The sequence below is a fragment of the Aphanomyces invadans genome (genome assembly GCF_000520115.1).
Source record: "Aphanomyces invadans strain NJM9701 unplaced genomic scaffold supercont1.32, whole genome shotgun sequence".
NCBI classification, from domain to species: domain Eukaryota; phylum Oomycota; class Saprolegniomycetes; order Saprolegniales; family Verrucalvaceae; genus Aphanomyces; species Aphanomyces invadans.
Window position 1 is genome coordinate 117870 of NW_008580177.1, and position 12515 is coordinate 130384.

Genomic DNA, 12515 nt, shown 5'->3' on the forward strand with positions numbered 1-12515 from the left:
ATTCTGTCGCTCTTGATGGACAAGTCGAGATTTGACAAACGACTGGGGGTACCTATCCACGGGTACTCGTGCTTTGTCGTGGTGAAGCGGACGGCGCCGAGAAAGGTGCGGCGGCGCTGGCTCGGCTGCTTCGCATGCAAGTTCTCATAGCACGACATGTCGATGCACGTAATAAACTCATCACGGTCCACGGCAAAAACATGCCGCGTCCCAAACGCTTGGTGCTGGACGCTGCCATCTCCATGCAACGGCAGCACGTGGACTGCGCCAAACTCTACGCACCACATGAGACGAACGGTTCAGACAACCAGCCAATGCCCCCACCATCTCGAAGAGTCACCCGAAGAGCACGGACCCCCGCGCCACCAGTCGTGGATGTCGCTGATCCAATCCACAGCTCAACTTGCTGCACGACAAATCCCGGCATTGGAACGTCCTGAAAAGTCTCGAGCTGCGTCGATGAAGGCAACGGATCGACTCGGTAGGCGTCCCCCGCGCCTTGGTGCGCGTCAAAATGGCTCAGAAACGTCGAGAACGACGTGTGCACTTGTTCCAGTGTGAAGTTTGGGATAACGTCCGCGAGCTGAATGTGCCCCAACATCGCGTGTGGACTGGTCCCTGCCAAATCCGATGGATTCACGAGGGACGGCAGCTCTGCGGTGCATGTCACGATGGCTTGGCGTAGTGCTCTGAGTACATTGGAAGCGGTCGATGCGTCTAGACACGGAGTTGGTGATGACAGCAGGACGGACATCAGCCACAGCGAGAGCACGGTCGTCGGCAAGCCTTGCTGAGGCGATGCGGACGACTCAACCAAGAAATCCCACAACGACGTAGCTTTAAATTCGTTCGCGTCGAACCATGGCTGCACCGCAACATGCCCAAGCAAGACCCAGTGCATGACTTGTCTGTGGAGTGGCATCTGGCGATCGGCCAACTTCGGTAGCATGGTCTGGTAAAGATAACATGGCTTGTGGCGACCGACTTGCAAGAGCGCGTTCAGTTCCAAGCTGTCGCTTTTCTGCCTCCACTCGAACGCAGGGCTTCGTTGGGTGACAATATCGACCAGATCACTCAAGCATGAATCGTCGAGACTTGTCTGGGCTATCTCGACAAGATCCAGTTGAGATATGCACACGCCGACCAGAAATGGCTCAAGAGCTGAGAGAAGGTCAAGGGAGGACGCTTGTACACACCATTTTAGAGCTAACGAAGCCCATGACGACAAGATGGACGGCACAACCCCACTCGCACACTCGCTTAGACACGTTCGCAACGCTTGGACGAGTGGAAGCCCAAATCGGAGGAACACGGCGACTTCCTCTTCAGACATGGTAGCGACGCGTTCGCTCGGCAAGCGCGGCACGATCTCGTTCACGTCAGAAGTGGTGCTGTCGGACGACGACGACGACACGTCGGACCCACAATCATCGGACAATTCAGGAGTGAGTCCAAGGTGGTCAGACAAGTTGCGCAATGCGAGAACTTTTGCTTGGGTACTCCATTCAATCTCTTGCTTGAATGCGTGCAGAACACCTTGATCCAGCTTCTTCTGGTGAATGCTGTGCACGATATCGCCGACGACACTCATCGCGCGCTCGGCGAGCAAAACAATGGAGCGATCTCGATATCGGCGAATTTTCCGGATATTCATTAAATATCGCCATTTTGCGTGATTTTTTGGTAAAAAATTGCAATTTCCTGTTATGCGACATACAGGAGCACCCGAGTTCAACGGGCAAGGCGGGCGGAGCGAGTCGTATCATTTTGCGATCTAGTCGACGTTGATGGAGCTCGCACTGCGCTCCATCGTGGAGTCGCCATCGTTTATGAGCATGTCGACACGGAGAATATGCAAAAGTACTCGTAAATGAGTTTCGGTTCAATTGAGTATGCGTGCAGGTGGCGCTTTCTAGTACTACTATTCCGTATACTAATAGTATGTGTTGGGTGGCGCAGCACAGTGTGATCGAGAGAACCAAAGTTGTCATGGACGAAGCGAGCCTCACCGCCCAACAAAAGAACGAGATCATCGCGCGGGTACTGCCTATCAACCGCTTCTATTCGAGCCGCTCAGCATCGCATCACGAAGCCACGAGTCTCACCCGCCGTTTACGTAGGTCCGCGCTGAAGTGCAACAGCAAGGCCTGCAAGAATTGACGCAGGCTGTCCAGGAAAAGTGCTTTAACAAGTGCATCACCCGACCACAGGAACGGCTCGACAGCAAGCAACAACAATGCTTGTCCCTGTGCATTGAGCGATACATCGATACGATGAAGGTTGTGTCGGCCTCGATGATGCAACGCGGCCAACGAGTACGTTCATTCCATCACGTGTCGCATCCTGGTGTTGGCCGGTACCGTGACGTTTCTTCTTTCAGGGCTAGAAAACGTCATGATCGCAAGGCTACCCGTGCGCGACGACGACTGCGCCTACTTGCTTGGGCGTGAACGCTATAGACAGGTCATGTGGGTAGTTAACAGCGACTTTCCCTGGGCAATTTGTGTGCAGGGCTTCGAGAACACAGAGGGTTGAAAAGAGAGAGCAACTGAACAAGATCCACAACCGCAGTGTCTATCCCCAAATCCCAAGGATACAATTGAACCTGTTATTGAACCCAGCTACTGACGCAGTGTTCGCAGCCGCCAAGAACGGCGCGAAGCCATACCGTCAACGGCAAAGAGTCACTAGAGTACACTCGTGTATGTCGATAACTTAGTTCTTTTCTTCAGCCTTGCGGACCAAGTCGGTCAACGCATGGTCGCCTTCACCCTTGGCGCGGATGTACCCAGACAACGCGTACACGTCGTTTTGGCCGGTGTAGACACCGTTCGCATCCACCTTGGCGACGGCAATTTGCACGGAAGCGTGGTCCTTGGCCGAGAGGATGCGGTTGGTCCACGAGCACTTGCGGGGGATGTAGATGTCGATGTTTTGGCCAGCGTCGTTTTGCATCTTGGAGGGTGGGAGAATTCAAGAATGGCCACCATTCGATCGAGGAGGCGGATATTAAGTTTCAAAGGTTTTCCAGTCTGCTGCCATTCAAGCTGTGTGTACGTTACCTGCCACATATACAAATTCCAAGTTAAATGGGCCGGACGCCAATCCTTTCATGAACCATTTTCACTTGGTTTTTGTATGCCCATGTATTCCCCGATGGAATTAAAAGGCATACAAAGATGAAGGTAGTTTAATAGTGCTCGCAAATAACCCGACCTCTCGATTGAATTCGTGTGTGGAGGACATGTCCCGGTTCACGAAGAAGGGGCGTCCGCCGCCGGGGTATGAGTACATTCAGCCTGTGATGGATGCGCTCGAGAGCGAACTGAGAGAACGCACGACAGACCCGCATGAAGGCCTCCGAAAGTGCGAAGCGATGTGGCCGATCCAGCAAATCAACTGGCAACGAAGTCGCTATGTGTACGACATGTATTACAAGTACAAGAAGATCTCGAAAGAGGTGTACGAGTACTGCCTGCGCATGAAGTTGGCCGATGCCAACTTGATTGCCAAGTGGAAAAAGCCAGGATACGAGCGTTTGTGCAGCACATTCGCGATCAACTCGAAGAACTACAACTACGGCACAGTCAGCATTTGCCGAGTCCCGAGGCAGCAACTAGCGGATGGCCAACAGATCCAAGAACGGCATTCTGGATGCCGCGGGTGTGCGTCAGGACCAGGTGGGTACCACAACATCTTTGGCAACAAGTACGGCCAGCACTTGGCGGCGATTCAGATCATGCGCGAGCGCCGCGGTGGCGACGGCGTGTGGGCGCAAAATGACGAGGCAGACGTGTCAGACGTTGAAGACGAAGAGGACGCCACGGACGACGCCGTGCAGAACGAAGAGGACGATGAGTCGAAGAGCGAAGACGATAAAGAGGGCACGGCAGAAGACGAGGACATTCCACACGCCAAGAAGCGGAGAACCGACTAAGTCAGCGTCTTCGTCCCCTTATATATTTGGAGCGAGTAGGTTGTTCGCACAGCCAAGCTGTGAAATCAACGCAGTTCTTCTGGCGCATCTGCACTAGAGCAACTCGTTTCGGCCACTCCAGGTCGTGCTCCCCCATTCAATTCCATTGTACTTGATCCATTCCCAACTGCATGCTCTGGCGCCACGTTTCGGCTCTTCATCATCGCATGCAGAGCAACCACTGTGGGCAAGTTGACCTTCACGAACTGGAATTTCCCACGTACCACATCTAGGCCGATTTAGTTCATGGAAGAGGCCACCCCCTTCGCCTGCGGCGACGACTCGCGGCTTGGCTAGCATTACCCGAACGGGAGCACGGCAATCGTATTTCGACTTTGTGTGATCGACTGTGCTACCCATTCCCTTCAATACCTTCTTCGCCTCCCCTTTGCAGGGCGTCCAGGGCTTTCATGGCTCTATCCAAACACGGACAGCGCACAGTACGAACAAATACTATTCACTCAAGCTAGCGGGCACGCTAGCGGTGGCCAACTGCAACAACGGATGCCATCGGCGGCAATGGCAGGTCGCCGGTCAACGATGGATGTGCCGTGGGTGGTTTGGATGGGGTCGCGGGTTGGAGAAAGTCATCGTCATCATCGTAGCTATAGCTTTCGACAAGACCCCTTCGTTCGTTCCCACAAACAGCACCTGTGCGTGCGTCGTCCCCACCTTCGTCATCCCCGTCGTCACTGCTGCTGCTGCTGCTGCTGCCATTATGGGTCGCAAAGTCATCGTCGTTGTCGTACTCGATCACTTCGGCTTCAGTGTCGTCGAAATCATCGCTGTAGCCGTGCTCGACAAAGGGCGGTGACTGCCCACGTGTGGGGAGCGCGGTTGGACTCAAAACGACGCCGCCAGCAACTCCCAAGTCCACTTCCCCGGATGTGTCCAACGTCAAATCTTCGTTGTCAAAGTCCGAGTCGTCGCTGTAAAAGTTCTCCTCTGCGTCGCACTCGCTCATCGACGTGTACGGACCACCATCCATGTCATCGGCCGACTCGATGACTTCGCGACCGATGTCGTCTTCCTCTCCGATCGATGACGACGGAGACAGCGACGACAACGAGATGGCCACACCAGGCGACTTTCGCCTCGACAAAGGGTAGACGAACGATTTGGGCTTCACGACCACCTTGACTGGAACGAGTGGACGTATGGACTCGGGATGGCGCGGGGGGAGTTGGAAACTCGAACGACTCGCCGATCTCTCGTCCACTTGGAGACGAGGTTTGCCAGCCACATGCACACGCCCTGGTGGGTGGTGCTTTGGATGCGTTTGGGGTGTGCCATGGCGGGTACTGGGTTTGCCGGATGGTGGCAAAGGCATGTGCTGATCCAGAGTCAGCGCCTTCCGCCGGCCACCTCGGACTTTGCGACCTATCCACGTTTGGTTCTATTGAATTCCAGTGATCTGGGGGCATGTTCCAGTACCATAGTCTATGTGGATACTGTCAAAGCACTCTTCCGAGTACGCCGTCTCGTAGTTGGGTTTGATCAACTCGTCATCGCACGGCGTGGGCGAAATCGGCCCTTCCAGGACTTCGTCGACCTCATCAGAGCCAGCGCTTTCCACCCAACACATGCGGTCTCCTCCTCCTCGAGCCTTCCCTGCCACACCCGCCATCATCTTGGGGCTCGTCTGGACTAGCGTGGGCGGTCGAATTCCCGTCGCAACTTGGTCTTGTTGAAAACTCGACGACAAATAGTCGAACGCGACTGTGCCGTCGATGGGAACCAGGTCGGTCCATTGGCCACCATTCTTGATGTTGCTACGCGTGCCATCGCATAGATCGGTCTCGTCCACAGAGTCGGCCGCTTGCATATCTGGGGTGCCCATCGCACTCATTTGCATTGCTACAGCAACTCGAATGAGACAAGCATCCACACACACACACACACACACACTTGATTGGAATCGTCATGACGCAGCGGCGATTTTTGAACAAGACATACCGCGCAAGCTGTCTTGAAGCATGGGCATTCGCAGAATGGCATCGATCGACGGGCGCTTCTCGGGGTCCTTATTCAGCAGCGCTTGGAGGAGGGACGTAAACTCGGCGGGGTAGCACGGCGGCAACGGTGGAAACTATCGCCCTTGGTCAGAAGAATGCAAACACGGGAAGAACCACTTACCTCGTGCTGGATGATCTTCACGATGAGCATGAGTATGTTGGGGGCGTCGAATGCGTGCTTCAACGCGCACACTTCGTAGAGAACGCAACCGAGAGCCCACACGTCCGACGCGTACGAGTAAGGCTTGCTCTCGCAGACCTCCGGACTCATGTAGTACGGCGTCCCGACCACGGTCTTTGCGTGGTCCATCGTCGATTCGAGTGTCCGGGCGATCCCAAAGTCCCCAAGTTTCACAATGTTTCGACGTGTCAGGAAGATGTTGCTCGTCTTCAGGTCGCGATGAAGAATATGACGCTCGTGGAGGTATTTGATCGCGACTGCCATTTGCACGAACCACGTCAAGACGACGTCGGGTGGAAAGTACCCGCCGTTCGAGTCCTTCATTTCCTTGATGCGGGCGGTCAAGTCCCCACCGTCGCAGTACTCCATCACGAGATGCAATACCGTGCCTTCGACAAAATTCTCTTTGTACTGCACGACGTACTCGTTGTCCAACCTGGACAAGAGCTCGACTTCAGCAAACGCCTGTTTCTTCTCCTTGTCCGTCATGAGTTCAATCGGAATCTTCTTCACCACGTACTGCTTGCCCGTCTTGACTTCCGTGGCAAGGTAAGCGCAGCCGTAGCTACCGCGCCCAATACAACGCTCTTCCATATACTTGTCCATGGTACACCGTAGCAATCGTTTGTGCTGTCCCGAGGAATTGTGTCCTGCTGCTTCGAGTGCCTAGCTCGGTGCGTATGATGGTGGATCGTTGGGTGAACCCTTGCACGATGAATATGCGCGCTCGGGTCGACGTAGCAGGACAACGGCGCCGAGACGGTGCAGGCGGCGGCGTGAGTTGTTCTGGGGATTGATGATTCGTCCGGATAAACATTCAAGAGATCCACATCGTTATCCGGGGATCCTAATCTTCCGGAAATCGCGACGCTTCGTCCAATTGTTATCCGGATTCCTTCGCCGAATTTCCAAACAGGGAAAAAAGGCCCGCTGGGCTCCATGCTTGCAGGCGGCAGCAGCCGCCAGTGCATTCCACCTACAGCTGGCACATCCGACAAGATGGGTGCCACCGCACGTTAATGCCACAAGGTATGGAAGGAACCACCTCAGCCGCCCTAAAAATACACTTCGACCCCAGGAATGGGGCAAGCCGGCTAAATTTACCCTCGCCAGGGACATTTCGTCTCGAAGTTGTTCATCGCGCACGAGGGCAGAGCGCGGTAAGAACTGGACTGACGGAGGGACACACAACAAGCTCAACACGATTTGACGGACCGGGGTGTGAGTGAGACCTACTTCATCCGCACGCCAATCCAATTACATCACCATGATGGAACCCGACGGAGTCGACGAACACGACGATCAAGTGTCGGAAGTTCTCCCGGCAACGCCTGCAACGGGGGCTTCCACCGACAGCGGGGGTTCCGTCGCTCGGCAATCCCAACAGTCCATGTCGACGCCCGACCCAGCCATCGCCGAGGACCTCATGGCGATAGCGAGTAACACGCGCCGCAAGACGATTCAGAATCTGTGGGGGCACATCAAAGGCAAGAAGCATGACACGATCGTCAAGCCCCGCAGCCACTACCGCCGCGGCACCATCTTCCTCCAGCATCTCGAGATGCAAAAAGTCGCCAAGGGCGAGACTCGGTTCGACCACAAGTTTTTCGAGCGGATCAAAACGCAGTACGAGCACGCGCACCTGAGCACAAACACTATGATCGGGCTCTCGATCTTTCAGAACGGCATCAACCCAGTCGACGACCCGTTCATCGTGGACAACATGCCGATCGAGATCCAAATCGGGTTCCGCCGCAAGCTGTTTCAGCTGTTCTCGCTGCAGCTCCTCGTCGTCGTCGGTTTGATTGCGGTCTTCTCCAACATTCCCGCGGTCAAGGCGCCGTTTGCAGACTTTTGGAGCCTCTTGGGCATCTTTGCTGCCACGATTGCCCTCCTCTTTGCGCTGTACGTGAAAAAGTACCACTACCCCGTCAACTTTGTCGTGCTCGGCATGTACACCGTGTGCATGTCGATGTTCCTCGTCGGAATCGACGCGTTCCTGGGCATCGACGTCAGCCTGTTTGTCTTTGCTCTCACATTCGTCGTAATCACGCTGCTCGGGGTGCTTTGCACGCTGCGGAAACCGGGGTCGGGGGACACCCTCGTCGGGTACATGCCAAGTGCCGTGGTTGCGTTCGCCGTCGCGTTTGGCATCGCGTGCATTGTGTATTTCGCCGCGCTCGACACGCTGTTCAGCGCCACGACGTTTCTCCTGTGCTGCGCCACGATCTTGATCTTGTCGTTCTGGTTTGCGTACGACGCGTCGTGCATGAACCAGCGCCTGAGCCCGGACGAGTACATGCAAGGCATGATCTTCTTTTACACGGACATGGTGATGTTTGTCATTTTCGTTGGGATGGTCGCGTTTGCATTCATGGCGTGCGAAGGCGACGTGTGCTGCTGGGGGTCGGCCGAGATCATACCGATCTACCCCCTGCGAGGAAGCGCCCAAGGCGACAACGCGCAGCCGACCGATGGATGCTCGGCAGAGACGCCGCCTACAGGGGCGGCCGCCGCCGTCGTCGTGAACGAAGACATCGACCGATAAGTAGAATGCCATAACGAATATCTCGCCAAGAACACGAACACCCGCGTACATGTCGTGGGTGGTAGTAGTCGATGCATGGGCTCGGGACACGTAAATGGACCCGCCGCTCTCAGCGGGCGGCAACCATGCCATGGACATTCGCGCAGTCATGTGGACAGCACTACAGTCGAAGCTTCGTGGCTTGGACGAGACGTATACGTGTCGCCGAGGGAGGGGTGGTGCACGTCTCGATCTCCTGGCTGCACAGACCAGGAATACCCCGTCCTATCTCGGTCGAAGGTGCATTCCGGGCCCAGCAGCACGATGTCGTGCGATTCCCCGGTCGATGGCCGCCGCCTCCTGATGCACCAATCGAACAATCGGTTGCGCATTCACCTCTCCATCGACCATGTCGAATTCTCGACGCACCCGTCGTCAGCAGCACGCCGCCGATCGCGGCCCGACACTCCGTCGAGACTGACGTGCTGCCCGAGTTTCGAGTGCCGAGCCCTCCGTCGCCGTCGCATCGACCTTTCCCACCAACAATCTCCACCGATTCCTTGCTTTTTCGACCACAGAAATACATCGACGCTATGCCAACCACCACACCGCGGTCGTCGCGGCCATTTCAGCCGCTCTCCACTGGAATGACATGTCGATATACCGTTGAAGATGCCAATGGTTGCCAGTGCTGCTGGCACGACCTTGGTCGCGGGCCCTGCACCACCGCACCCTCCAGCGAAGCAAAAAACGGACGCACCATTCCCTCTTGTGGCGTCGTCGCTCTACTACTACACGGACGCCGCCGCCCTCTCGCTCGTCTTTTTCGTGCCGCTCCTCGCGCGTTCAGCTGCGTTGCGTTTGAAGGATGGGCGGCGTCCGACAGCATCCCTGGAGCAATCGCTTGGATTGTCCCCATCGCGATGGATGCTGGCGGCAGTGCCACGTCAGCTCTCGTCGCGACGACCCTGTCGCGGTATTGTCCGCCGCCGCAACGACGCAAGCACCTTCCCCCGTATCCCGGCCAAACAAAGCAGACGGAGTGGATGGTGTGGAGAGCAGCACCACGCAGCGACGGTAACGAGGACGCTGACACTGGCGCCACCACCACATGCAGCGCCGCCCGCACGGATCGCCATGCACCTGCGTTTACGTTCGCCAAGCCAACAATTGCCGACTCTCCAAGCGCGCGAGCCTGTCCCCTCGATGCCGTCCGTGCGCGCCGGGCCAAAGTCGTCTCTACAACACACGCCTGGCTGGTGTTGCATGGCTCTTGCTGTCGACTTGCACAGAATGCTACACGTCCCGCTCGCACAAGACATGGGACGGGCACAGTCCGAATGCGCATGACGACAGCACCCAAGGTTGGATTTGCCCTTACAGCAGCTTCTGTTTACGAAAATGCGCCACGAAGCGCCGGGCGACGACGTACCCGACGACGATCGAGACAGCGCCCGTGCCAAGCGCCACGTACCCAATCGTCGTGCCTGGATCGGGGTACACAAACGTCCCGAGCGTCATCCAGTTGGGCTCGGTCCACAGCGGCATCGACGCGTTCACGACCGTGTAGTGGCCGACGGTGGGTTCGCGCTTGAGGCCGGGCGACAACGCATCGTGAAAATACGCCCGGCGCCGACTGCACACGCCAGGATATACGCACTCGTCGCCGCCATCCATGTTGCAGTCCTTGTTGGACGCGCACGCCGGCGCGTGCGGGTCCACATCGCGCAAAGCAGACGCCAAAAACGCCCGCGTGAATGTTTCGTACGCATTCGGGTACAAATGCAGCTTGAACGCGTTGTCCCATTTCATGTCGCGGAGGTCAGCGACCACGTACGACTTGTTCACGACCACGGTCGGCATGCGATTGTCCGAGTAGACGCTTGTGTACAACCTCACAGGCTCGACAAACGACGGCGACGACGTCGCGGTGAATGCCAGGTACTCGTTCATGGACGCGACGGCGGGTTTCGACATGGCTTGCATGAGGGGGCAGTTCCACTGGGTCGTGATGCACGTCCATAACGCACGGACGAGGGTCGCGTTCACTTGGATCGACGCGAGGAGCTCGGAGCCCGCGACGGCGGCCGACGACGCAAACAGAGCTTCGGCCAGCACTTGCGCCGCTGTCGCAATGTTCTCGGCAGCGTCCGCGTTGGACGTGTTGGTGTCGCGCCGGCTGTGGTACGTGGACGAGAACGCTGTGTCGTACCCCGAGAGCACGGCCGACGCAAGCGATGCGTTTCCAAACTCTTGATCGTTCAAGAACGACACGAGCGGACCAGGAGGTAGCGCTGCCGTCGCAGTCGACACTTGCACGCGACTCTTGGCGGAAGGCGCGTTCGTGAGGGCGTCCATGACGGCCTTGGACGCCGCGTTCGGGTTGGGATGCACAAACCAAGCATTGCCCTGCGCAACTTGGTCCACGTGGACGGCAAGATCGATCGAGTCGAGCGACAGACTGGTGAACGCGAGGCTCGACCGCACCGGACTCGCGCAGTGCGACGATCCGAACGGCGTTGGTGTCGTGATCGGGGACGCGCACACGCCGTGAGGGGACGCTTTGGCCTGCTTCAGATCGGCGAGGAACCGCCGGGAACCGACAAACCCGTAGCTTTCACCTTGAAATGCTGAAAACACAATGTTCTTCTTCAACGCAGAGCTCGGAATCGTCTTGAGGGCGTCCGCCGCGGCCAGCAGCGCCACCAGTCCCGACGCGCCGGCGTTTGCGCCAGGGGCGTATACGTGCGAAAACGACGTTGTGTCCATCGACGCCATCGCGACAATCGCAGGTCTGGGTGAACTGAGGTCGCCCTTGACGCCCCACGCACTTTGACCGCCGACGGGAAGACACTTGGGGCTGCGGTCACCGTAGATGTTGCGGAAGTTCAAGCAAGTGATCGAGTCCATCTTCGCAGGACCAAAGTAGTAGTCCATTGCACCGCGGTACACGACGCCGAATGTCGCTTCCGCGGGGGCGTGTTCGTTCTTACGCGCGAGATCGAGGAACTCCTTCGCCTTTGCCTCGCTCTCGACTTCGAGAACGGGGTATGGCAAACTAGACGACATGATGTCGCGCCCCAACGGATTCCACTCGTAGTCACCAAATACGGGGTTCAGCACGCCGTCCACCGTGCCTTTTCCCTGTGGGTGCGTTGAGTCGTAATTAAAGGGCGACGTGGGAGTGGGGTAGACGAGCAATCCCTTGATAAACTCGCCGTTCAGCTTGGCCACGTTCTCGGACGTGAACAGCGAATCCGGTAAGAGCACAATGCTGTTCTCCTTCAATGTGTCGCGGTTGAGCGCACTTGCTGTTGACACACTCACGAGGCGTGCACGGGATCCGTCTTTGTCCAAACTAAAGCATCCAACGTTGCCCTTCGAGTGAAACATTCGCACGCATTCGCCGCCGGGTACCACTGGGTTTTGCGGCGCGCCACTCGTGACAGCTCCTGCATTCACACCACGACTTGTTTCAAGCAGTCCCAGCATCGTCACCATCACCACACTGACGGGCAGCGTCGGCACGCCGCATAGCTTCATCAGAGGCGGTCCAGTTCCGTCGAATGGCAAGATATCCCTCGGTTGAGGATGAGGTAGGTTTTTTTACCCTTTTACCTTTAAACCATCCGGATATTCCACTAAAACTTGGATAATACGGATTGTCCTTGGCGCTATTTCTTTTCACAGGTTTTATCGAATGTATTCAGTGTGCGAGGTCCTTTCACGTGACCGGCATCCGGTTTAGGGTTGATTATCCGGAACCCTACCCCGGCGCGATTTTAGTGACATCACCGGCGAGATTTGTGACGTGTT

At 56.7% G+C, this 12515-nt stretch overlaps 7 protein-coding genes across 7 annotated transcripts in view; 3 read left to right on the forward strand and 4 right to left on the reverse strand.

Annotated features, from left to right (window-relative positions):
• Positions 1-1615, reverse strand: part of H310_11492 (hypothetical protein) — a 3707-nt gene extending 2092 nt beyond the window's left edge. Inside the window, exons 1-3 of the mRNA XM_008878195.1 lie at positions 1197-1615; positions 325-1104; positions 93-274 (exon numbers count right to left, since the gene is read on the reverse strand). Of these exons, the coding sequence (XP_008876417.1) occupies positions 93-274; positions 325-949 (807 nt within the window). The 5' untranslated portion in view covers positions 950-1104; positions 1197-1615. The remainder of the gene's footprint in view (positions 1-92; positions 275-324; positions 1105-1196) is intronic.
• Positions 1616-1958: 343 nt separating this feature from the next.
• Positions 1959-2970, forward strand: H310_11493 (hypothetical protein). Its single transcript, XM_008878196.1, has 3 exons — positions 1959-2040; positions 2121-2315; positions 2381-2970. The coding sequence occupies exons 1-3, from the start codon at positions 1990-1992 to the stop codon at positions 2384-2386; spliced, it is 252 nt and encodes an 83-aa protein (XP_008876418.1). The 5' UTR covers positions 1959-1989; the 3' UTR covers positions 2387-2970.
• H310_11494 (hypothetical protein) lies at positions 2507-2975 on the reverse strand. Its single transcript, XM_008878197.1, has one exon. It carries the CDS (start codon positions 2953-2955, stop codon positions 2716-2718), a length of 240 nt encoding a protein of 79 aa, XP_008876419.1. The 5' UTR covers positions 2956-2975; the 3' UTR covers positions 2507-2715.
• Positions 2976-3216: 241 nt separating this feature from the next.
• Positions 3217-4103, forward strand: H310_11495 (hypothetical protein). The gene has a single exon (XM_008878198.1). The coding sequence runs from the start codon at positions 3245-3247 to the stop codon at positions 3935-3937; it is 693 nt and encodes a 230-aa protein (XP_008876420.1). The 5' UTR covers positions 3217-3244; the 3' UTR covers positions 3938-4103.
• Positions 4104-4409: 306 nt separating this feature from the next.
• On the reverse strand, positions 4410-6816 carry H310_11496 (NEK protein kinase). The gene is made up of 4 exons (XM_008878199.1): positions 6113-6816; positions 5933-6065; positions 5411-5833; positions 4410-5356 (listed from the first exon to the last, which is right to left on the reverse strand). Exons 1-4 carry the CDS (start codon positions 6776-6778, stop codon positions 4455-4457), a joined length of 2124 nt encoding a protein of 707 aa, XP_008876421.1. The 5' UTR covers positions 6779-6816; the 3' UTR covers positions 4410-4454.
• A 365-nt stretch (positions 6817-7181) lies between these two features.
• On the forward strand, positions 7182-8792 carry H310_11497 (hypothetical protein). Its single transcript, XM_008878200.1, has 2 exons — positions 7182-7201; positions 7251-8792. Exon 2 carries the CDS (start codon positions 7440-7442, stop codon positions 8718-8720), a length of 1281 nt encoding a protein of 426 aa, XP_008876422.1. The 5' UTR covers positions 7182-7201; positions 7251-7439; the 3' UTR covers positions 8721-8792.
• Positions 8793-9936: 1144 nt separating this feature from the next.
• Positions 9937-12280, reverse strand: H310_11498 (hypothetical protein). Its single transcript, XM_008878201.1, has one exon. The coding sequence runs from the start codon at positions 12240-12242 to the stop codon at positions 10077-10079; it is 2166 nt and encodes a 721-aa protein (XP_008876423.1). The 5' UTR covers positions 12243-12280; the 3' UTR covers positions 9937-10076.
• Between the last annotated feature and the right edge of the window lie 235 nt (positions 12281-12515).